This window comes from Leptidea sinapis, chromosome 32 (assembly GCF_905404315.1).
Source record: "Leptidea sinapis chromosome 32, ilLepSina1.1, whole genome shotgun sequence".
Lineage (NCBI taxonomy): Eukaryota > Metazoa > Arthropoda > Insecta > Lepidoptera > Pieridae > Leptidea > Leptidea sinapis.
The window spans coordinates 11,525,640-11,551,894 of NC_066296.1; the positions used below are offsets into that span (position 1 = coordinate 11,525,640).

Below are 26,255 nucleotides of genomic sequence, written 5' to 3' on the forward strand. Positions count from 1 at the left end.
TAGTGTGTTGAAACTACATATTAATGTAATTGTAACGTAGGGAGTAATCGTGTGAAAGTAATATATATATTTATTTTGTACAAAGTATACCTCGATCAAAGTAGGCCTCATTGACAATATTTGTGTGGATTTTTTGCAGACTGTATTTCGAAAATTGGACGCTATTTATAAATATTTTGTATATTGGCATGACTAATAATAATTTAACTTGTACTTAGAATCTATCCCAACTCTAGTGTGCAGTCGTGTACATATACCTATAACCGAATCTACCTAAAGTGTGAATATCTATGACTTGGAATGTGCGAGCCAAAATCTCCAAAAAGGAGTGAAAAAAAAACTATAACAAGACTCTAAATTTAGCCCGATTGTTTTTATTTTAATGTTATGTTTTTGATTAGAGGTTAACAATTTTGAATCTTAAAATATATGTCATAATTTGTATGAGTGCAACTGTATTTAACCTCTCCACTGTCTGTTTAATTGCCAAGTTGAGAGATAAGTATTCTAATTAAATAAACATTAATTTACCAAAATGCCTGATATAAAGATAACACCTCTTGGAGCTGGTCAGGATGTTGGCAGGAGCTGTATATTATTATCAATGGGTGGCAAGAATATAATGCTGGATTGTGGTATGCATATGGGTTATAATGATGAACGAAGATTCCCTGATTTTTCGTACATAGTTCCCGAAGGTCCTATCACAAGTCAGATTGATTGTGTAATAATATCACACTTCCATCTTGATCACTGTGGTGCATTGCCCTATATGTCTGAAATGGTTGGATACACTGGTCCCATTTATATGACACATCCAACGAAAGCAATTGCACCAATTCTTCTAGAAGATATGAGAAAAGTGGCTGTTGAGCGGAAGGGTGAATCAAATTTTTTTACATCACAGATGATTAAGGACTGTATAAAAAAGGTTACAGCTGTAACTCTACACCAATCTGTAATGGTTGACAATGAGCTAGAAATAAAGGCATATTATGCTGGTCATGTCCTAGGGGCCGCCATGTTCTGGATAAGAGTTGGTTCTCAATCTGTTGTGTACACTGGAGATTATAACATGACACCTGATAGACACTTGGGTGCTGCATGGATAGATAAGTGCAGACCAGACTTGCTAATATCAGAGTCTACTTACGCTACTACCATCAGAGATTCAAAGAGATGCCGTGAAAGGGATTTTCTTAAAAAAGTTCATGAATGTGTTGAGAAAGGTGGCAAGGTTCTGATTCCTGTGTTTGCATTAGGAAGAGCTCAGGAATTGTGTATTTTACTTGAGACATACTGGGAAAGAATGAATTTAAAATATCCTGTATATTTTGCCTTAGGTTTGACTGAGAAAGCCAATAATTACTATAAGATGTTTATCACCTGGACCAACCAAAAAATCCGTAAGACATTCGTACAACGCAACATGTTTGATTTTAAACATATAAAACCTTTTGATAAATCATACATAGACAACCCTGGAGCAATGGTTGTGTTTGCAACACCAGGGATGTTGCATGCTGGTTTATCTCTAAACATATTCAAGAAATGGGCACCATATGAGCAAAATATGCTGATCATGCCAGGATTTTGTGTCCAAGGAACTGTTGGGCATAAAATATTGAATGGTGCTAAGAAAATAGAGTTTGATAATCGGCAAGTAGTTGAGGTAAAAATGGCTGTTGAATACATGTCTTTCTCGGCTCATGCAGATGCTAAAGGTATCATGCAGCTAATACAATATTGTGAACCAAAAAATGTTTTACTTGTACATGGGGAAGCACAAAAGATGGAATTCCTCAAAGACAAAATTGAGAAAGAGTTTGATATAAGCTGCTACATGCCAGCAAACGGTGAAACAGCAACAATAACAACTCCAACTAAAATACCAATAGATGTATCCCTTAGACTACTGAAAGCCGAAGCTGTTCGATACAATGCTCAGCCTCCAGATCCTAAAAGGAGACGTGTGGTCCATGGTATTCTTTGTGTGAAAGATAACCGGCTATCATTCCTTGATATTGATGAAGTATGTGAGGAGATTGGTATTAGTAGACATATCATTCGCTTTACAAATACAGTTCGTTTTAATGATCCTGGGCCTGCTGTGAAGACAGCGGAGAAGCTCAAAGGACTGTTAGCAGAAAAACTCCAAGGTTGGTCCATCTCTATATCTGATGGAAATATTTCTGTTGAATCTGTGCTGATAAAAGTCGAAGGAGAAGATGATAATACGAAAAATATTTATGTTTCATGGACAAACCAGGATGAAGATTTAGGTGGTTATATTTTGGGATTGTTACAATCGATGGTACAGTGATGTTAGTAAAAATAAGTAATAATTAATGTACAAAGTAAATGTTTTTATTTTTAACTACACCATGTTATATCACTGTTGCATTTCCCTTGATACCAATAATGTTGCAGTTTGTTGATTTTGTTTAAATTTATTGATCCATTATCCACCCTTGAGTTTGGTTTCTGTAAGAAAAAAAATAATCATGTATTTTTCTTGTTTAAATAATAAATTCATAGACCTTATTATAGAAATCATATACTTTTTATGTTTCATGTAAATGTTCATATTTTACTGTACTGAAGCTGTTTGTGACTATTTTTTTTTATGGAATAGGAGGACAAATGAGCGTACGGGTCACCTGTTGTTAAGTGATCACCGCCATCCACAATCTCTTGCAACACCAGAGGTATCACAGAAGCGGCCGGCCGGCCTTTAAGGAAGGTGTACACGCTTTTTTTTCAAGGTACCCATGTCGTATTGTCCCGGAAACACCGCACAAGGAAGTTCATTCCATAGCTTTCTAGTACATGGAAGAAAGCTCCTTGAAAACCGCTCTGAGGAGGACCGCCACACATCCAGATGGTGGGGATGATATCCTAACTTGAGGCGTGTCGTGCGGAGGTGGAATTCGGCGGCAGGAATCGGGTTAAACATCTATTTGGAACACTCCCCGTGATAAATGCGGAAGACACAATGAAGCGACATCTCTATGCAACACCAAGTGATCCAGCCGTTCACAGAGCACTGGGTTCCCTACAATTCGAGCTGCTCTACGTTGCACGCGGTCAAATGGATCGAGCTGTTACTGGGGTGCGCCAGACCAGAGATGACAGCATTACTCCATGTGTGGCCGGACCCGCGCTTTGTAGAGCGCTAGAATGTGGGCCGGCTTGAAGTATTGCCGTGCTCTATTAATGACGCCCAGTTTCTTCGAAGCCAATTTGGCTTTGCTCTCCTGATGGCCACGAAATTGGCAATCGCTCGAGATTTCCAATTTCCCCAGTATTCCGATATTAGGCAGGCTTTAAGGGAAGTGAATTTCTACATAGATACCACACCCAATAGAAGAACAAAAGAGCTTGATACACTAATTAGTAGATTAATTCGCTCCATTTAATCTTTCTTCCATTCCATCCAGTCATTATAATTTCCAGGTTACATTTATAAAAAGAAACAAATTAATAAAATGCATATACTTAGAATATACTACCATATAGACTAACTGACAGCCCAATCATCATCAGCCGGAAGACGTCCACTGCTGGTCAAAGGCCTCCCCCAAAGATCTCCACGACGACCGGTCTTGCGTTGCCCTCGTCCAACGTTGCGTTTGCGTGTTGTGTCGCACCAGAATATCACCACCCTATCTCCTACCGTGGGTGTCGTAAGAGGTAACTAAGGTTTTCAAAGAACGGAGGATGGGCAGCAGCATCCCTCCAAAAAGTACCAACATTTACTGCGATCGCCAACCCGCCTGCCAAGCGTGGCGACTATGGTAAAAAACCGCCCAGAAAAAAAAAGACAGAATAATCAATCTAATTGTGTGTAGCTGTTTACGACTTGTATATCTAAATAAATCGGTTACAGTAACAATAGATTCGCTTTCCTTTCTTATCTTGTATCTCCATTAGAGACATTCTTTTTCTAGCACTCTTTGTATCTCTATACAGTACTTTAGTGTCAGTCTATGGTGATGAAACTAAAAAGATCTGTTAATATAACATTAGGCAACACCTAGCTGGGATATGATAACAACATATGCGCATGTTGTATTATGCAATCTGTCTCATTAAGGCGCGGTCATACCTCAATATCCACAAAACTTGGATTCTTAGAGAGTTCATTACAACATAACGCCATGAAAATATTCCGACGCAAAAAATACAGTGCACAAAGGACTTAATGAAAATTTTGAACCGAATAACTACAAAATATTAAGTATATATAAAAAAAAATTGGAATTTGCTACCCAAAAATAAACTTTGGAGGCAAAAATCTCCGAATTTTTAGCTATAGCAACATTCTTTTTTTAAAGAATTTAATAGATTTAGTACTTTTCTAAAACTTTAACCGAACAATTTTTCAATTTTATGTGTTAATTTTGAATAAACAAAAAAAAATCAGTAAAATAAATGACCATTTGCAGCTTAGCCACATGATCAATACAAATATTCTAGGGTTTGTTGTAGCACTTACAATCCTAGTCAGTCCGCGCCTTAACACGTAAATGTCGGGTAACTTCATATTGAGGAGGCAGAGAATCACAGATTGAAGACTTAACGTTCTTATTCTTACTATACGGTTTTTACATTTGTGAGTCGTGGTTCGATTCCCAGTCCATTTTTTAGGGTTCCGTAAGCCAAATGGCAAAAAACGGAACCCTTACAGATTCGTCTAGTCTGTCTGTCTGTCCATCCGTATGTCACTGCCCCTTTTTTCCGAAATTATAAGAACCAAACTATTGAAACTTGGAAGTAGTATTCAGTGAACTGCATTAAGATTTTCACACAAAGTAGAAAAAAGCAATAAATTTTTGGGGTTTCTGATACATAGAACTGGAACTCAAAAATTGTTTTTCATCAAACCTATACGTGTGGGGTATCTCTATATATGGATAGGTCTTTAAAAATGATATTTCGGTTTCTAATATTTTTTTTTTCTAAACTGTTTGCGAGAGAGTCACTTCTAAAGTGGTAAAATGTGTCTCTCTCCCCCCCTGTAACTTCTAAAATAAGAGAATGATGAAACTTAAAAAAATATATGATGTACATTACCATACAAACTTCTACCGAAAATTGGTTTTAACGAGATTTTGTGAGTAGTTCGTTATAAAACCCTTTAAATAAAAGATCGATCAAAGTTACAACGAACTACAAGAACTTTTATATTTGGTTACTTGCGGCTTCGGAACCCTTCATTTGTGAGTCCGACTCGCACTTGGTCGCTTGTTTTTGTTATATTTGAACCCGGTAAATTATATGCAAATGTAGTAGCTACAAATCGATGTAATATACCGATAATTAATAACAAGCCTCCTTTTTTTAAAGAGTAGGTAAGTACATTAACTGAATATACTGCGAGCATTGACGCACTACTTCAACGACTGTGAGAGGTTCTTGCGCGTTTTCATTTGTAACATAGCGAAATTTATTTTAATGTTACGACGGCGCGGAGACTTAATCCTCAATCTGAGATTAAGGATTGGTCTCTATGTTACGTACTATGTTCCGTGGAAACAATCTGGCGAAGTCAGCTCTATGCAGGTGTTCCCTGTAGGCGCTCAGTAAGGCTCTCTTCATCTTGTTGGTGAGGCATGGCTTGCAAAGTTCACAGATTAACAGAGCGTGGCAACTCTCCCGACATATGGTGCTGCATTCGTCGCTATACACTGCAATGTTTTTCTGTGCTGACAGCATGTTTTGCACGTTTGTGTCATTGCTAGAAGAACATGATTACGGATTACTCTATGGAGTATCTATAAACTTTATGTAAATACAGTACCTACCTCTAAAAAAATAACCAGCCAAATGCGAGGCAGATTGTTTCACAAAGGCCTCCTTATCATCGTACTAGATGTAAAACTATCTTAAATACTTTTGTAATTTTTTTCTTTAATTTGCAGGGCAGCCATTTTTAATCTTCGTTTTTATTATTTGTTGTTATAGTGGAAAAAGTAATACACGCTCTATCAAAATTTCAGCTAACTATTGCGTATCGACGAACGGATAATACGGGTAGCGTTAGTTGCTCAACGGTTAAGTAAACTTAAAATTATATGAATACATTTTGTACAACTACTTTAAGCCACACTAACTTGTGGAGTAGTAATAAATAAAAGGGGTTAAAGTATGAAATAACCGTTTTATTGTAATAGGTATTTCGACTATACATGTATATTTACTGAGTGTTGGAGCTTGGTGAGGACTGAGAGATCTGTTGGGACTGGACGTAGAGAACAGCGTCGTCAGCGAAGAGTATTTGGTATGATACGAATAGAAGTGGTGAGAGCAATGAGCCCTGTGGAACCCCAGCGGTGAGCAGGCGTCGGGAGGAGAAGACACCTTCGTGTCTTAAATGAAAGGTACGGTTTTGGAGATATGAAGCCACTATGCGGACTAATCGGAATTTGGAACTCTTTGGATTCCGGTAATTTGTCAATAAGTATCATAACTCTATAGGCTTCCAGTCACCAAGTTGTGGAATCGAAGCCAATTACTAAGATTGATATCCGCCCAACTATCTGTTCGCGGACTGTAAATCTAATCTGATAAGTCGCTATGGTTATTTTATTTTGTTGTTATGATCTCTAACATATTGAAGCCTTGTTTTGACTCACATAAGCCAGCTGCTTGCAAACGCTACGTTCGGTTATTGTTGCGTAGTGACGTAGTAACCTATTATTGTTTTTATTAAATTTAAATATATCCGAATATCCCACACACAATCTCTGTGACCACTAAGGTCATCACTTATTAAAAGCTTCTTCTTTCGTTCAGTTCTGAGGGCCGGTAGGCATATGTCGACGGTTTAAATCTAAAGAGATCGTTAGACAGCTGATAGTTTGAGAGAGTGTACATCACCATTCCTACTATATTCAAATTCAAATATTTTTATTCAAAATAGGATTTATAATCACTTATTGAACGTCAAAATCTACCACCCATTCAAAAGAGACTGCCTCAGACCTGAGAAGAATGGGCGCAAGAAACTCAGCGGGTTTTTTTTTTATATAAAATATGGATTACAATGTAATATCGTACAATTAACATTTATATTAATTATTTATGTCATTAAGAAAATCGTTTATGCTATAATAACCTTTCCCACACAAAGTTTTTTAATAATTCTTTTAAATTTCGTAACACATTTGTTTTGTACATTTTCTGGGATCATATTGTAGAAGCATATACATCGCCCAACAAAAGATTTACTAACTCGACCCAACCGAGTAGTAGGCATAACAAGTTTATGTTTGTTCCTCAACATTGTTGAACATTATGAATGTCACAGTTTTTAGAAAATTCCTCAATGTGCTTATGAACGTACAAAACATTATCAAAAATATATTGAGAAGCAACAGTCAAAATGTTTATTTCTTTAAATTTTTCTCTTAATGATTCTTTAGGACCTAGTTTATAAATTGCGCGAATAGCCCTCTTCTGCAGCACAAAGATAGTATTAATATCGGCCGCACTGTCCCATAACAATATACCATTATACCGTATCTATGTCAGTTAACCGTCTGATTTTCTTAACCGCATATGCTGCAGAACTAAGCCTATTCGCCAATCCTTCAATATGGGGGCCCCACTGCAATTTGGAATCAAGAGTAATGCCAAGAAATATAGCAGATTCCACTGGTTTTACCACCTCTCCATTTAATAAAATATTCGCATCTACATTTTTGACATTTGGCGCGGTGAATTTAATATATTTGGTTTTATGATTATTTAACAATAAGTTATTGGCGCTAAACCAGTACACAATGTCAGATAGAGCATTGTTTTTTTGAGCATTTATATAAATTAGGAAGAGGAAGGGTCCAAGAATAGACCCTTGTGGTACCCCCATACCGAGAGGAGTCCCAGGAGATCTCCTGCCATTCACCTCGACCCTCTGAATCCTATTATTTAAATATGAGATCAGAAGATCGATTGCAGATCCTCTTATACCATAGTGACATAGCTTCCTGACCAGCGTTGAATGTTGAACATAATCAAAAGCCTTAGATAAATCACAGAAGATACCAAGTGCATTCTGTGATTCCTCCCAATATTCCTGATGAGTTCAACACCTGCATCCGTAGTCGAGCGTCCCCTAGTAAAGCCAAATTGTTTTATATGAAGTAACTTATAAGTGTTAAAGTGAGTATGCATTTGGCTTAAAATAATTTTTTCAAAAATTTTACTAAGGGTCGGTTACAACACCGAAACAGGGCGATAGTTATTCGGGTCAGAAGTGAGTCCCGATTTAAATATTGGTGTAATTTTACTATACTTCAGAAGGTCAGGAAACACGCCATGTTCAATACAGCTATTAAAAACTAGTGCTAGATATGGTGCTATGACGTCAATAACAGAACTTATTATTTTTACAGATGTGCCCCATATATCAGCAGCTTTTTTCATTTCTAAGGATCTGAAAGTTTTAATTATTTCTGCTGGGCTAACAACACTGAATTTGAAATTTTGTTTACATTCCTTAACATTTTCCAAAAGAAGTGACTCGGCAACACTGGTGGAGGAGACAAGGGTATATACCAACAAATAATAAAAAAATAGGTATCGAATTCCAAAATAAAAAATGTTTCTTTTACAGAAGTATTTAAAAATATACAGTGTTATTTCTTGCACGATTTACGTTACACATTAAAACCATAAATATTTTTATGGCTACTAAGAATTATGTAAATGACTAGTTTCAAAGGTTCTTACCTCAACTTTCCCATATGATTAGCAACTCCAGTCAGCGAGAAAAGATTATACAGCACTTGTTCGTAAAGCAGCTGGTTCGGTGGGAAGTGCGCAGAGCTGAGGTTGGGTGACATGTTCGCTTCCAGCAGGTATACTTTAAGATCCTCGTCCACTATCAGATCGAAGCGCATCATCTCAAAATAGTTGTCTTGCGAAGGGTAGCTCTTAAGCTATAATTAAAACACGAGTCGAGCGTTAGAAATTAGCAATATAACTAACGGTAGAGTTATATTTATTTACTTTTGAAGTTATATTTTCAGTGACCGTCAGCAAATTCGACAGCCTGACGTTAGCTGAAAAATAATTTCTATAATTATTTATTTCTATAATTGTATAAAAATAATTTAATGATATTTAATTGCAAAATTAATTATTTAACAAAATTATGCGGTACAAAATAATATTTTCATTGGTTGTATTTAATACCTTCTTTATTTTTTTATGAGTTTTTCAAGTTATCGTTAACTATAATTGGAGGCTTGGACAATCATACCAAGAATAGTTTTGAACAGTAAACTTAGGTGTGGGTTGGATTAGCGGTAAAACTGAGCGTTGGAGGCTGAATTTCATGAGACGCGGGTTTACCGCATCGTCCATACATCTTTATATAAATTAAATTATAAGAATTACAATTTCACGTTTATTAGATTTTTTTGGCGTCTAAAGAGTGCTTTGCACACGGTACCGCAGTTTCTGTAAAATGGCCGTGAATTTATACCTACTGTTGTATGCCAGTTTGAAGAGTATCAAAGTGACATTATGATCAAAATTCCAATAGTCCAATGAAACGTTACATTTGGTGTTGCATTTGTTCAAAATATAAGGGACAGACTGACAAGCGTTAAACATATAGCAATCCTCTTTATAATCAAGGTTTAAAAAAATACTTAACTGCTAATCCACTGATGTTACTGTGAAAATCGGGTTCTAAATTCAAAGTACGCAGCTTTAACTGAAAAAATGGTTTCATTGCTGCCAATAATATTTTAAGCAACTGGAGTAAACGTAGAAATGTATAGACATAGCAGTCGAAGGTTATTATGGTGTCATTTGTGGCATGTGCCATATTTTGGGTTGGTTTTGTATGATGTGATTTGTCTATATTATGTATAGAACTTGATTGGTTGAGGCTTTAAAATGCTAATCAAACAAAATCACTTAATAATAAACTAAAACGGCTTGTTCACTTACCGCATCAATAATATGTTTTTCTTTCTTGACAAATACATCTGCAATTGCTTCTTGGACTTCCTGCCACATGAGTTCAGTATTTTTACCCTGGAGCAGAAGTTTAATTAATGATATAAGGACATAACTTTGCTCGTCACTCAGAGTAAAGGTCAGTTAATTCAAGAATATATAATTGCTGATCGCTTCTACGCGTAAGCTTAAGTTAATCATGTGACGTAAGTATCTATCCCTACTCTATGCTTCTCTTTTTTTTTATGGAAAAAAGAGGACAAATGACGTACGGGTCACCTGGTAAGTAGCGTAAGTGATCACCGCCGCCCACTTTCTCTTGCAACACCAGAGGAATGTTGCCGGCTTTTAAGGAAGGTGTGTGCGCCTTTTTTGAAGGTACCCATGTCCATACATCCAAATGGTGGGGATGATATCCTAACTTGTGGCGTGTTGTGCGAAAGGTGGAATTCGATGGCAGGAATCAGGTCTTCGGAACACAGACACACAATGATGTGATGTCGACAACGGTCGAACAACATCTGTCGGACTCATAGGCTGAGATCTATTTATTTTTTATTTCTCTCTCTCTCTTATTCTTCTCTTAGGCTTTACTTACGTAAAACTTAGCTGAGTGTGATCAAACGTGAACTTGATTTTTGCATTGGGCTGTATTAGCTTAAGCTCAGTATAATTTCAGCTGACAAATGACTATAAAAACAACATTAAAGATTATGTTGTATTATCTAAGCTTACAATCAGTTAAGTTTTACGTTAGTACAGTCTTAGCAAAGTCTTAATACACTCTATACATCTCAGCCCAAGACAAATAATTATTAGACTATCAAATAAATAATAATTATAATTGGTAAATAGTTATACCTGAGGATAAAGAAATAATATACAAAATGTTTAAAATATCGTTGACAATACTGTCAATATAATGTTAATTCTGAAGTTTACCGAATGACAAGAAGCCTTACATATAAACGCGGGAAACATTGTATGTCCGAATAAACCAATCGTAAGCAAGCATTTTTAGTTATAACTTTATACCAAACATTATTTGTCAGGCTGTACCGTAAAACGGGGTCAATGGGGACGAAACTAGATTTTAGATGACATTTTCTCTGATTTCTTTCTATAAAACCTATGTTATTTATATTTAAAAACTTGAGTTAAAACTATCTCTGTTAGATAAAATGTAGAAAGAACTTATAAAATTTACGAATTACTCATGATAGCTTAAAATGTTGCCCATCCCTATTTAAACTCTTAGAGGGGTTAATAGGGATCAGCTATGGGACAATAGAAAAAAACAGTCAGGGTTGTCACGAGCTAGGTCAAATATTACCATTATTTTGCACAGTCTGGTAAAGGTTAAATAATACAAACGAATTCAAAAATATAAAATCACTGTAATAATCAACATTATAGAAGTATTAAAATCTTTTTTTAAAGTATTATAATTAACATATTAATTATTATATTAAGTATAAATAAGAGGCCAGGTTATCACCTATAAAAATTTTAGATCCAATTTTATCACTGAAATACGGCATTGCAATAGTTCAAACCCAGTCCTGGAAAATATTACCATCGAACGAGCCGGAAGGTGTGCAGTTGTACCTACAATATTTATGTCCATTTTGCCGCCACGTATCGTACATATTTTGCAATTTATATACAACATATGGGGGTAGAAGAGTGCCGTCGGCTGCAGAAGTCATCATAAGAGATGTGGAACCCTTTGTATGGTTCATTACCCTTTCAGGGTATTTGACTGTTCTCTTAACCAGCACTCTGACGTCCTGGGTCATCGCTGAGGTTGGTCTCATCGTAATTATCAATGTTAGCAGGTGGTGTGCCTCGAAGAGACGTTTCAAGTTTTCTAAAATATTCATCGATGGTTTCTGGTGAAACAGCTGCTCTTGCTCTCTTTATATTTTGACTGAGTCTTTTGCTAATTTTATTTTTATGCCTTTTAAGAAAACATGACATAAAATCAGGACCTGGCAAATTATTTTTGAACCTTTTGATATCAACTCCCATTTTATCCAGGTATCCTTTTATCAGCAATCTAAAATCAATGGGTTCTAGAGGATATCCCCATTCTGAACATACATTTACGTACTCTACTAAGTACGCTTCTTCAACCCGGCTTAGGGCAGTTTGGCCTCCTTGTTTTTTCATGACACGGGTGTTGTGTCGATGCAGGACTGATTTCGGTATATCGTATTTCCGTGAAACATCTTTAAAGGAAAAGTTAGAGCTATTGTACTCGTGTAGTGCTATTTCTATTACAGAATCGTCATAATTTTTATAATTTGTGTTTCGACTAGTTTGGTAATCACGCGGCGTTGTCCAAAAATAGATGTTATCTGAAAAAAGAAAGAGTTTTAATGATAGAATTGCACTTATTTCTTATTATTGTTCAACAAATATAAACTCGTTTGTCTACCTATTGCATTAAAAATATATTATAACTAACCAAATTCACATGGAATCACAATAGTACCAGCAAACTTATCTGGTGATTAAGTCGGAAGGTGGGCATCGGAACTTCTTAATGGAACCATGTAACTATCCAAGCTGAGCTTGTGCTTATTAGAATTATCATAACACATGCTCTTCCTATATATCCACATCTTAAGTAACGATTTCTTTGAATTGTAAAGGTGTTGTACCCCCTCATAATTACTACTCGTCATAATTTATTTTTTACTTTTTAGTTATCATGTATTAATAATCTTTGCATGTTTAAAGCCGATATTTAATTTTGTAACTATTTATATGATAAAAAACAAGAACATTGTGGTGACAGCCCTGTCCCTATTGACCCTTCTACATTCCCATTGAGTCACTAAGCTCGTCACTATTATCCAAATATGGCGTCCCTATTAGACTTACTAACCATCCCTATACACCCCATTCGGCGTTCCTATTCACCTCAAATTTCGATAAAAAGTATCTCCACCCACTTTTAACCGTTAAATTTACAAATAAACGCTTAAATTGTACTCACCCTTTATGTAACGTCTCTAGAAATAACTAATATACCGTAATAAAACTAAACTAGCTCAAATAGTTCTAAAAAAATATATTTATCTCGAAAGTTTAGAACCACAAAAAAACACCGGTAACAGAGCAACAACTTCAGTAGTGAATCTTACGCCGAATTGCTTGACTTCATGTTAAACAAATGCTGCCAACCTAGAGAGTATATATTCTACTACGATTTTCTTCCAAAAAGTATGTAGTAATCTATGGTAAGCAAATTAATTTCTCGTCTCAGGTTCAATTTTGATTTTATCCCTATTCACCCCTGGATCCCTAATCACCCCGTTTTACGGTAAGTGTTTAAAACAAACAAAGCGTGCAACAGAGAAGAACATTGACAGAACGCAGTTACAGCAAGATAAAAAGGAAAGAGAATCTATAGTTACTGGGACAGGTTTTGATTGACGACTCGAAAACAGTCACCGACGCTTGCAGCTAGCTCGTTAGGCCCGGTATCCACAAAAGTCAAGATGAGAGGAAACGAGAGGAGATAAGCCGCGAAGCTGTCATGTTATTTCCACCAAAGTGGAGAGGAGATGTGAGTTGTGCTTATGCGTGTGAGGCGCGGGGCGCCTACGCGGCACAAAATTCTAGTGACAAATGAGACAGCTCTCTCTCTCCTGTCCGATTTGGTGGATACTGGGCCTTAAGTATACTCAATAAACTAGCTAACGCATAAATCGAGAAATCCAAATTGGTCACGCATTATTGAGCTGTCAGTTTCTATATCCATACGCCTTCTATATTCTTGGTTGGACTATCAACTGACTGACCTATGTGCTTGTTATTTCTTAACAGCAGATTCAACTTAATTGATTATAGTATCAATAGCATAATAGTTTGAAACAGTAATACCATAGTGTTAATACGTACTTTCGACTGGGCATAATGGTCGAAAGCCCCTTTCATTCCGAATCCGAGGGCAGTGTAAGGATGCGCCAGTGACGGTACCTCCCAAGTGGGCAGGTAATCGTCACCGATGACGTACTTATCCAGAATATTTGCGTCAAACGGATAGTATTTAGCGGGACAGTATCTGAAAGATGAATCATAAATTAAAATAAGTGAACAAATTATATATATATATATATATATACTGCAATTTTTGACATTATTAATTTAGTTATAAAGAAGTGCAACTAAAATATTACTTTATTATTTTTTTACTGATAGGATATATCTGAATACTACAAATACTAAATAGTGGTTGTACGGTACATCAAAATATTTATAACTACATATAGCTATAAACATAATCATTATAAAAATAAATTAATTTAATTTTTTGGACTCCACGGGCCATTGATACATGTTTTATTCATGTATAAAGGACTTTTTTTTGTTACATATTTAGGCCATCACAGCAAAATCTCACTTCGGTCACTTTCGAATTTAATCTGGGGCTGACACGGAAAACAAATACTGAAATGGTATGTAATAATAAAAAGTATGGGATGAGGGATACCAAGTACATGTAATCTACACAAATTTCCAATAAGCATTTGACCGCGTGGATGATAAAATACTACTTCACAAACTACATGCTCTAGCAATTCGGCGAGATCTCAATAGATGGATTACTTACTAAACGAATCTTACATAACAAAACGAGGGCAAGCAGTAGTTACATGTAGTACCAAGACTAATTATACAGTAATTCTGTCAGGAGTACCACAAGGATCTATTTTAGGGCCTCTCTTGTATAACGCTTACCTAATTGATTGATTTGTGGATATAATTCAAAATATGTACTACATTTGATTGCAAAGAGACTTAAATAATTTGTAAGAGTATTATAAACTAAACAGAATATCGATCAATGCAGATAAATGCTTCCACGTGTATTTTACACCTAAAAACCAGATAATAATAATAATAAAAACCAGATAATATATAAACTATATATATTATATATAATAACATAATAAAATCGGCTACAATGGTAAGAGATTATAAAATAAATGTAACTCATCATATGGACATAATAAAAGGCGAGATCCTTACGCAATTGGGCTTTGTTAAATACACCTGCAAATCTTTTTACAATAGCAAATGCATAAAAATGTTGTGAGAAGTCTACTAGAATATGTTATAAGCCTACTAGAATGTGCATTCAATATCTGGTCTCTACACAATACAATTTACATACAAAAATTTGAAACCGTACAAAAAAATCCTTATATATTTATGTTTCAAAGCATATCATCCCTACACGTCATATTATGATGAAACATGTATTTTTTTATATAGATCCACTGAAACAACGCTGAAAACAATAAGATGTAATATTGTTTAGATTTAAAAGAGCGGCATCTCAAGTCAATTTCCTAATATGCAAATATTGGGGTTGAGCAAGTTATTGCATTGTTCATAAGATTTTGTTTTTCAAATTTGATTTGAACAAGATTGTAATGTTTCTACATTCTTTATTGTCAGGCAATACAAACTGTTCATAATTATTGAACGCCCTATCGTTTAATGTAGTTACTACGTCATGCAAAACTCCTGGTTGCTCCACGTACTAAAACTAACTATTATGATCGATTATATGCAGGATTCAAAATAATTACAATAATATTCTAGATATCTTTATGCTAGGAAAAGATAAAATGAAGCGTGAAATTATTAAATTACTACACCAGTCTAAAGCAGTGCCGTACTCATTTATTTAAAATACATAAATATCTACTAATCACACACATACACATTCACACCCACACACCAACATACAAACAGAGAAAAAGAAACACACGAGGCAGCTGTTGTTTTGTAAAACTATTGTAAAACAATATGAGTAACTATTATGGCCTTATGAATTATGTTTTATACTCACTCATTATCACTGTAACGCTGTTGATAACCAATAAATAAATAAATAAAATAAAATAAATAAATCGTTATTCAATGTTAAAAATAAAAGAAATATAAGTATTGTATGAATAGACACATTTACTATACAATTAATCAGAATGATTAACCTTTATCAAATAGCTTTAAGGATAAGTAACTGAAATCGAAAAACTATGCACTTATTAAAAACTGATATAATATGATTCAATCATTTAACAAGTCTACCCTATTATCCTTATCCAAGTCAAAGGACCAAGTCGATGCTAAAACGTTACCACACCACGAAGTTGATAATGGTTGCTACGAAATTATCATATTTTAAAGACTGAAAAAGTAAAATAATAAAACGTTTATTTTCAGATAACTACGATCCACTGTTAGTAAACTTATAATCTAATTGTGTAAAGGGGATTCGATCTAAAAAGTCATTAATTAAAAGTGTGAAAATATATTTATTTTAAAAACCGTGAGGTTTTAAACTTTTTAGTATGGTTTTCCATTTTTAAACATGTTTTTTTTAGTTTTTTAAAATATGATTTGATTACCAATTAGTAGAATGGGACAGGTAAGCGTTTTCTATAATAAACTGATTTTTCATTTAAGATATCGACTGACGGATTTAAAAAAAAAATGGATTAAACGTAAGACCATTGAAAGCGGCCATAAATCTCAGAGATAAAATAAGGATTATTTTCGGAAAAATTAATCAAAAAATATATTCCATTAATAGCGATTGCTTAGTTGTATTAGGAATCGCTTTTCCTTATGGTAACATGATTTGTATGAACATTATTCGAATGACGATATTCATTTGATAATGGTTGGTTTATTATAGACGAGGATGAAGTATCAACTGGATTTGACATGCAGGTACACCCGAAAAGAAACAACAGTCCTATAAACCGGACAAATAAAAAGCAGTAGAACATGATGGATAAGCTTGGCCCTTGTTCTGAGAATGATAATAAAGATATTATACTGATTCTGATGAAAATAATGTCATTTTTACTCGTTATTTGTATTTTTGTGGAAATATATTATCACGTATTATTGAGTTGCTGCTTTTATTGTATAAATCCTTCTTAGCAAGGAATATCTTAACTAAAATCGTTCCTTCGTATGAAAGGTTACGTTTTATGTGTGGCAGCATGTTTGCAGCCTTAAAATAATAAAACATATCACCGTGTTTCTTAAGATGAATTATGTGCAATACTCAATTAACTATACCTAATTAACTTTACCGCTACAGCTACTGTCAAGCACGCAAGATTTATAATTAAATAACCAAGAAAAATTCCGTGGTGAACAAACAGAAACTCTGACAAAGACACGAAATATTGTTTTCGTTTATTTTATTCACAGCAGTTTTTGTATGTTGTGATCTCGTTTATGCACGGTATAATTATTTGCTTATCACATCCAGGTAGAAACTTCATCCTAGATTATTGTACACGTCAGGATTGTATCGCAGACCAATTTTTCTCGGATATCCGAGTATTGATGTTCTCCTGTGAATATTCGACGTTTTATGGGAGTAGATTAATACTCTGTAGATGCGAGATTGATAAAAGTTAATTCAGTAACGATTAGTCCGTATACCTACTAATGCAAAAGGTGTGGAATATACAGAACCTAGATAAGTGAGAAAAAAATCTTCCATTTGACCGCATACAACGAAATCGAAGAGCGGCTCGAATCAATTCATCTCCTATCCACTTGATTCATTGGTTTTGCATAGAGATCAAAGAGGATGTAAGTGCTACCTACGTATATGGGGCACACTAAAAGTTTTGCACTCTAGCTAATCGGAACTATTTGAATTTAAAATATTATATTTTTTGAAACCTTCTTATTAATAAAAAAAAAACAATTGGCGGGAAATCATTAGTCAATTGTTTTATCAAAGTTCTACGTACGCAACGTAAATGGAATTAAGTCGAAAAGATTTTAGATCGATGATTCTTTAAGATTTTAAAACTTCTCTCTCTCCGAAAGACTGTGCCGCTCGTTTAGAATGCTTTTGGGAGAGAAGCACCTTGCTTGAGCACTGTTAGGCGATGCTTTCCTGAATTTGAAAGAGGTCTGGTTTCTTTACATGACCAATTTCGAGAAGGGCGGCCTTCAACTGCCGTCAACGAAAATAATTTGGCTACTATTAAGCGGCTAATTGAAGAAAACCCGCCGATTACCTATGAGACAATTCAAGGTCTATTGGGGATTTTATGATCCAAATTCAGAAAATTTTACTCGAAGAATTAAAAGTTCGAAAACTTTGTTGTCGTTGGATCCCTCATGAACTGGCAGCGGAGCAGAAGCGGGCTTGCGTGGAATGGTGCTCACAGATGCTAATGAAGTATGACCACGGTCATTCTAATGCTGTCTATGTTTTAAAAAATAGTTCGATCGCATGAAAAAATGTTTAAAATGTACTTAAAGGAGAGTATTTTGGAAAGCTATAAACATTAGATTAGATTATTGGAAAGTTATAACATGATATTTTTTTAAGTTACGCAGAACTTTTAGTGTGACCTACGTAATAAGAGCTGGGACTGCCTAAGTAAAAATTTAAATTTAGTTTAATATGAAACGTGCAGTCATTTGACATAGTTTGAAATAAAACTAATTACAGTATAGCGATTAGCGACGGCTGAGTTTGAAAGCGAACAGTTGCTTATAACGTAGTGGATTTCGGCTATCTCCTTTGTTTACAATATTATGGCCCTCATCTGTCAATCTGTCAATGAGCGGTTGTCTAAACACTTCCAAATTCAAATAATTTAATTCAAAATAAGATTTAAAATCAGTTATTGGAAGTCAAAAACCCATTTGAAGAGATATGCCTCTAGACCTGAGAAGAACGGGCGCAACAAACTCAGTGGGTATATAAACATGGTTAAAATGTAAAATCGTACAATGAAATTAATTATTTAATAGCCTGTAGGCGGTCGCTCAATTTCCAATCAGTGATATCATTAAGAAAGTCATTTATGTTATAGTAACAACACAAACGTCTCTTAACAATTCTTTTGAATTTCGTAATACATTTGTTTTGAGCATTTTCTGGGATCTTGTTGTAAAAGTATAAATAAATAATAAATAAATAAAATAAAAAAGCCTTTATTACTGTACAAATTTTACATACTAGGTACTAAAATAGTAAAAAAAGTGCCTCTAAATACTATCGGCAAACGGTCTTTACTGTGGTACAGCTTGTCTTCCGACATAGGCCTCCTCCAAAGATTTCCATTCTGTCCTATCTTTTGCTATACGAGTCCATAGTTGCCCCACTATTTTCTTGATGTCGTCTTCCCATCTCATAGGCTGTCTACATCTATTTCTTTTGCTATCTAGTGGTTGCCATTCAGTTATTAGTCTTGCCCATTTCTCTGTCTTTTCTATTATCATATGACCTATCCATTTCCATTTTAATTGTTTGAATGTTTTGTATGCATTCTTAAAATTTGTCTTATTTTTAATTGCTTTTAATTTCACACGATCTTTTTACTCCTATTGTGCTTCTTTCTATTCCATTCTGACAAATTTTAATTTTGTTGGTTAGTTGCTCTGTCTATGCCCATGTCTGACAACCGTACAATAAGCATGGTAGTATGCACGTATTAAATACTTTCCTTTTGTCTTTCATAGGCATTTCTTTATTCTTCATAACTGAATTAAGTGACCAGTATCGTTTCCACGTATTAACTATTCTTCTTTCTATTTCTTTTTGCATACATTCTTCATTAGATATTAAGTGCCCTAAGTATATATATTCCTGAACGTATTCTATTTGCTCGTTATTAACTGTTATTTGCACTGTTTGTGCAGAATTTGTCATTATTTTTGTTTTTGTTAAATTCATTGAAAGGCCTGCCTTAATACTCTCATCCGCTAACTCCTGTAACATTCCATTTAAAGTTTCTGGGCTATCAGAAAATACGATTAAGCCATCAGCAATAAGGTGGATGATTCAGATTTTCGCCATTTATATTTAGTCCTTTCTTTGACCAATTCAGATTCCTGAATACCATTTCTAGGACGGCTGAAAACAGATTAGGTGAGATAGGGTCTCCCTGGCGAACACCTCTTTCAATGTCAAACTCTTCACCTGTAGATTCAAACTTTATTTGTGCAGTACTCTTTTTGTAAATGTTTTTCAGGATTCGAATGTATTTTGTTTGTATTCCTTGAAAATGTAATGCATCCCAGATAAATTCATGTTCTAAGGTATCGAATGCTTTGTTGAAATCAAGAAATCCGATAAAGTAGGTTTTCTTAAATTCTTTAAATTTTTGTAGTATTTGTCGAAGGGTGTGGATGTGGTCTATAGTTGAAAAATTTCTACGAAATCCAGCTTGCTCCTTAGGCTGATTTTCGTCAAGGGTATTGGCTATTCTAGATAATATTATTTTGGAAAACACTTTGTAAACATTGGACATTAAGCTGATTGGTCTATAATTTGATATATTTGTCTTGTCTCCTTTTTTATGTAGTAGTATTATAGTCAATTTGGTCCACTCCTCTGGAATAATTTCCGTTCTGAGAATCTCTTTAAATATATCTGTTAGTTTTGGAGCGATCACTGGTAATGTAGTTTTTAGTAGTTCATTTGTAACGAGATCTGGTCCTGGTGCCTCATCGAACTTTTGTGTCCTAATAGCTTTTATAATTTCATCCTTTAATATTTCAGGTATTTGCTCTTCGTCCATCAGCGCAATGCATTCTTTTGTAGTTTTTCGAATTTTATCACTTTTGTATAAATTTTTATAATATTCGGTAGCAATTTTTAATATATCGTGTCTATTGCTATTAGTTTTACAGTCTTTGTTTTTAATATTTGGTATCCAGTCTTCTTTGTGGTTAATTTCCTTTAGTGCCTTTTTAATTCCACCTGTTTTTTCTATATAAACTTTCATCGTATTTAAATATTTAGTTTTCTTTCTTTTCTAAGTTGTTCACTAATCTGTTTGCTAATTTCTGTTATTTTTTGACGGTTGTCTTAATTTTTCTTTTTTTGTAAAACTACCTTCCGTTCCTGTAGTAATTTCTTAACTTTAGGTGATGCTTCGTTTTTGTTTCTTGGCTTTGTTCTGCGTGTGATAGTTTTTATATTGTTAGTTAATTTATTGTATTTTTCTTGTATAGATGTCGATTCTTTGTTATCATGTTCTTCTTTATCTAGTGATGTCTGAAGATTGTTAAGCAGTAGTTCCGTGTTTCTTGTGATTCGAAAAGCTGTATATTTATTGATAAATGGTCTAGTTTTCTTGATACGTGTTCCTGACAACGTTGTCCGAATCATCCTATGGTCTGTGTTAAAGTTTAAATTTTTTATAATGGATACATCTTTAAAAACTTTTTTATTGTTTGACATAATGTAGTCGATTGCATTCTTATAGAGCCCATTAGGTGATATCCATGTCCATTTATTTGAGGATTTCTTTTTATAAAAGCTATTTAGTATGGTAAGTCTGTTTTCTAAAGTAAAAGTATACCTACTTACAAATCGCCCCACAAAATACTTACTAACTCGACTAAGGCAAGTAGTAGGCATTATAAGTTTATGTTTGTTCCTGGTGTTAGCATTATTTATTTATCTTGGATCTTGTTGTAAAAGTATACACAACGCCCCACAAAAGACTTACTAACTCGACTTAGGCGAGCAGTAGGCATTATAAGTTGATGTTTGTTCCTGGTGTTAACATCATTTCCATTTCGTACATACATTATGTATAATTCTAGATAAAGCACACTGTATCTTCAGAATTATCGGGCACCGCTGAAAATCAATGCTGTTTCAAATCCACGGCTGTCACAGATAAGCCTGAGTCGGTGCCTTTACAATGATTTAAGAAGGACGTTCACTGCGTTATTTATTTATTTATTCATGTATAGGAAACAAACAGTATTATGATAAATATTAACAAATCAAGTTATCTAGGTTTACAATTGGGTTTTTCACGCAGGGCATCCAAAATGCATGGAACCACTTCCAAGAGACCGGCGGTGCTGCCAGAACACCCGGTTCAGATAGAGATCGTATAACAACGAACACGAACATAACACGAACAACGGTGACATATTTCCACTCGTTTGCTCACAAACAGAAAATAATTAGGGTCTCAAAAAATATTTTAAAAAGCAATTATACTCGGAAACAATGATTTGGAGTGTTTATTGAGTATCATTGGTTGGTCAGTGGCGATTAATATCTGAACAAGTGGCATTTTTGATATGCGAAAAACCACTAAAGTCACGTTACCGACACTCAAAAGAGATTACAGTATACATACACTTCAATCTTCATCGTACATTTGACATTCGACAAACATTTTAAAATTTAATCTAAATTGATCGCTGTTGTTACTTCAGCTATCATTAGATTATATTAGTGATTGAATATGATGATAATAATGTCCGAATTCTTGTAATTTGACAGTAGTATTTGAAAATCCAATTTGTTGCAATTTTTTAAATTGTAATATAGGTAATGAGTAGATACTTATTTATTGTTGTTTGTTTGTACCTATATAAATAAAAATAATTATTTTTCATGTTAAACAGCGGAATAAATAAAAATATTATTAGATACTAGTGGACCCGGCAGACGTTGTCCTGTACACACGTCTTAAATTTGAAAAATCCGTCCAGCCATTAGGAGGAGTTGACTAACATATACATGAGCAGAAGAATTATATTATATGGACGGAATTGAGAATCTAAACAAATCTCAAATTCACTGGAACACACAAAAAAATCATCAAAATCGGTCCAGCCGTTTAGGAGGAGTTCAGTTACAACAGACGCACAAAAGAAATATATATATATCTTCCTAAAATATTACTTTAAAAAAATATATTATTTAACAATATGTAAAACTTACATAATTGACTACGCAGCAGAAATACAACGTATAGTTATGTTTTGTCTTATAGAGGGAAAAGATAATGTGATGTGATAAGAAAAATATTACAATTAACTTACCTGAAAAGAACATCGCCTTTATACCAGTAAACTCTTAGTGGATCTACTGAAGTTACCACAACATACACGCCAATATCAAACTTATGTCCATCCACTAGAAACGGTTTCTGAATGAACTCCTGCACAAAACTTTCGCCACCATTCAAATTAATTTTACTCACGTTCTTCAAGTAAACACCTCTATGCTGATTGTGCTTTTCCAAAAACAACGCATTTACATTCTCTTTAGCATATCTTAAAAATTCTGTCTTGTTATTTGGCAGTTTAAACGCTTTTGGTATGTACTTCGAGTCTGTGGTCGCTAAATCAACTTTGTTAGTTATAAAACCTGTCCCGGGAAAATGGTTTACTCTTTGATGTGATTTTAGTTTGCTAATAATTGGTTGTAGAACTCTGAAGGGGTAATCGTGAGACCAGAGTAGCGTCCAAGTTTCATTAAAACCTTGTTCATAACCAAGCCTTTCTAGAACTAAATGGACATGTTTTAGTAAGCCTTCTTTGTTTTCTACGTCGCTGTAGGCAGAATATACCCAGTAGGTTCTTCTGTTGTGTGTACTATCTATGTTTACTTTTCTATTTTGTACATTGATAATTTCTAATATAATTCCGAGTGAGACACCTATTATACACACAAGGATAAGTACACCCAGGTTACTGTCATCTCGCATCTGTTTTTCGGATGTTGGTTTTATCTGTGTGTGTTCCACTTCCTTGTCTGTTTCTTTTGTAAGCTGAAATATACGATATAAATGTAGATATTAAGGTACATTAATTTTGTGTAAAGCACTGTACCACTTTAGGTATTTCATAAAATTTGTAGGTTATATTTTATTTTCCTGTGGATATTGCAAAAGATGAGTATTAAAATTGGTATCCCGTTAAACACACATATTTTTTACTTAGCCTAAGTACGTTTGAATCGGAATTTCATCTTTAATTTTAAATGATTTGTCGTATTTTTACTGGGCATCCTATTAATTTTTTTTTTTCAATTTACCAACAAGGGCGTTAGCCTAGAAATGAAAAACCTATATGGGGCTGTTAAAAACAGTTTTAGTTTTCGAGCTCTATACATCGATGTTCTAAAGTTTCAATTCCATCTCTATAATGGTTTTAAGGCCCAGGCTCTATGGATTTTGAAATAGACACTTACTCCAGCCATTATTTCGTTCTGAAATTTTTGACCAACTAAAATTTGTTTTAGTTTGGCATACAGGTGGAAATCTGAAGGCACCTGATCAAATGAATAAACCGGGTTTGGAAGCAAATCATGGCACAATTCATGAAATATGGACAGATCAGTTGTGCACGTGGACGCAAGCGCTCTCGTGGTGAAAACTGATTTTTTCTTGCTAGTCCGGATCTTTGTTCATGAATGCAATTTTGTAATCCCCATACCAGATTAACATTATACTCCCCATATGACAGTTAGTCCTTTTGGGAAGTAGCCAATCACTCATCAGTACCCTTCGAATACCAAAAAAGGATGCCATGACTTTTCAAGCAGATTTTAGGGCTTTCCCTTTATTTGGAGGCCGACATCTTTATCCACCTTTATACACGTATAGTCACAAAACAACAAACGGGATTGGCACATGAATTATCATCCCGACCGACAGGCACTCGGATTAGATGATATCCCGTTTTCGAATCGCAGCGAAAGATGCATTTAAAAAAAGCTTTTAGCATATATTATGCACTAGCTGACCCGGCAAACGTTGTTTTGCCATATAAAGTATAATTCACGCGATAGTTTTATAAGTAATAAAATATTGCCTATATTATAGCATGTACATCATTTTGTTCTATTGCCAATAGTTTTTGCAGCGCACGCAAAAATAGGTTTTCGATTTTTCACCTTGTGTTACAAAATAGCAATTTTATTACGGATTTTGAGACCCTAATTTTGAAAAAAAAAACATAGCCTATAGCCTTCCTCGATAAATGGACTACCCAAAACTGAAAGAATCATTCAAATCGGACCAGTAGTACCAGAGATTAGCGCGTTCAAACAAACAAACAAACACTGCAGCTTTATATATTAGTATAGATTACGAAATTTTTTTCGTAAACGATACCACTTCTTTGGAATAGGGCTGTCGTCTCAGACTAACTAAAAAAAGCTGTGTAATGAGATTTTAATGAAAGGCGTGAAATCGTAAGAAACGAACTTATATTTGCAATTATAATATTTTATCATTATTAGTATTGTGCATATACGACACTTGAGAATTAATAAGAAATTTATTATTTTCTCCTAAATATTTTTAAATAATAGGCTTTGTTCATATGAAATTTCATTGCAAACTGTAAATGTTTTACTGATTTTATTGTAATAATTTGTATCAATATTCCTGTTTGTTTTGTTATTAATAAATAAACTATAGAAACTTCTAAAACTGAACATCAAGGGTATCATATAGCATTTGACAAAGCCTTACCTTAGAAATATAAAACTAAACAGATACATACACTTACATTTTCCACCTTTTTCCCTTTCATTATATTTAACTTTTACCTTAAATACTATAAATTACACTTCATATTCACCACCCGCATACTATACCTACTAATTAAAATCTACTGCAAGACAAAATAATTCGATAAAACATAATATATCTTATTCAAGTAAACTGCGTATTAGAGGAACTGTTCTATATTTTATATTGTTTATTAAGAATAAATTTAACTTATTTTTCGTTTTAAACACTATTCTGTCGTATACGCACGGAACTTAGCTCGAGAATAAAGTCTTATTTTCCAATGAACACGAGAGAGATGGCATGCACTTTCTAAAACCGCTATGAACTGGCTTTTAGGGTCACATCAATAGACATACAATACAACATGCGTACTCATACATGAGTAATATTTATTTAGAGAATATATGTAAAATTATAATAGGTACCTTATATGTGTTATTAATAAACGCGAAGTAAAGTTATTCCAAGCTTAAAACTGGTCTTTATCTTACCTTTGTCACAACAGAATAACATGACAGGTAAAAATAATTGTAAAATTGGAGTAACATTTTTAATTATTATTCCTCTTCTTTGAAATATGTTGTAGACAATTTGCCAAAAGCTACTGTAATTATTACCATAAAATTAATGTCTCAATATCTAAACTAATATTGTGACTGTTTGAGATGTTTTGTTTGTTTGAATACTCTTATATCTGGATCTACCATCAAGGTTTGATAATTATCTAAATTCTAGAATTTATACAGTAGAATTTAACAGTTCATGAATCTAGTCATGAATACCATCAAAACTTTTAAATATTGTTCTTTTCTGAAGTAAGAATTTTCTAAACAAACTTCTTTGTTAGGATTCCCAACGATACTTTCAAATAGAGTTTTATACCAACTCCATTTCACGTTGTACCTTACAATCTATAACACTCATAGA

General features: G+C 34.1%; 3 protein-coding genes across 5 annotated transcripts in view; 1 reads left to right on the plus strand and 2 right to left on the minus strand.

Annotated features, from left to right (window-relative positions):
• Window positions 1-2,553, plus strand: LOC126974268 (integrator complex subunit 11). Its single transcript, XM_050821724.1, has one exon. The coding sequence runs from the start codon at window positions 536-538 to the stop codon at window positions 2,321-2,323; it is 1,788 nt and encodes a 595-aa protein (XP_050677681.1). The 5' UTR covers window positions 1-535; the 3' UTR covers window positions 2,324-2,553.
• The window catches only part of LOC126974277 (gastrula zinc finger protein XlCGF57.1-like), a 248,705-nt gene that overhangs the window by 139,316 nt on the left and 83,134 nt on the right, over window positions 1-26,255 (minus strand). The window lies entirely within an intron of this gene.
• LOC126974276 (probable tubulin polyglutamylase ttll-15) lies at window positions 2,352-25,575 on the minus strand. 3 transcript variants are annotated; one of them, XM_050821740.1, is made up of 7 exons: window positions 25,324-25,575; window positions 22,846-23,576; window positions 13,888-14,050; window positions 9,967-10,053; window positions 8,737-8,945; window positions 5,524-5,740; window positions 2,352-2,484 (listed from the first exon to the last, which is right to left on the minus strand). In XM_050821740.1, exons 1-7 carry the CDS (start codon window positions 25,345-25,347, stop codon window positions 2,374-2,376), a joined length of 1,542 nt encoding a protein of 513 aa, XP_050677697.1. In that variant the 5' UTR covers window positions 25,348-25,575; the 3' UTR covers window positions 2,352-2,373. The 3 variants fall into 3 exon arrangements, with proteins under 3 accessions (XP_050677697.1, XP_050677696.1, XP_050677698.1); XM_050821739.1 differs by having other exon boundaries at window positions 25,318-25,575; XM_050821741.1 differs by lacking the exon at window positions 5,524-5,740 and having other exon boundaries at window positions 25,318-25,575.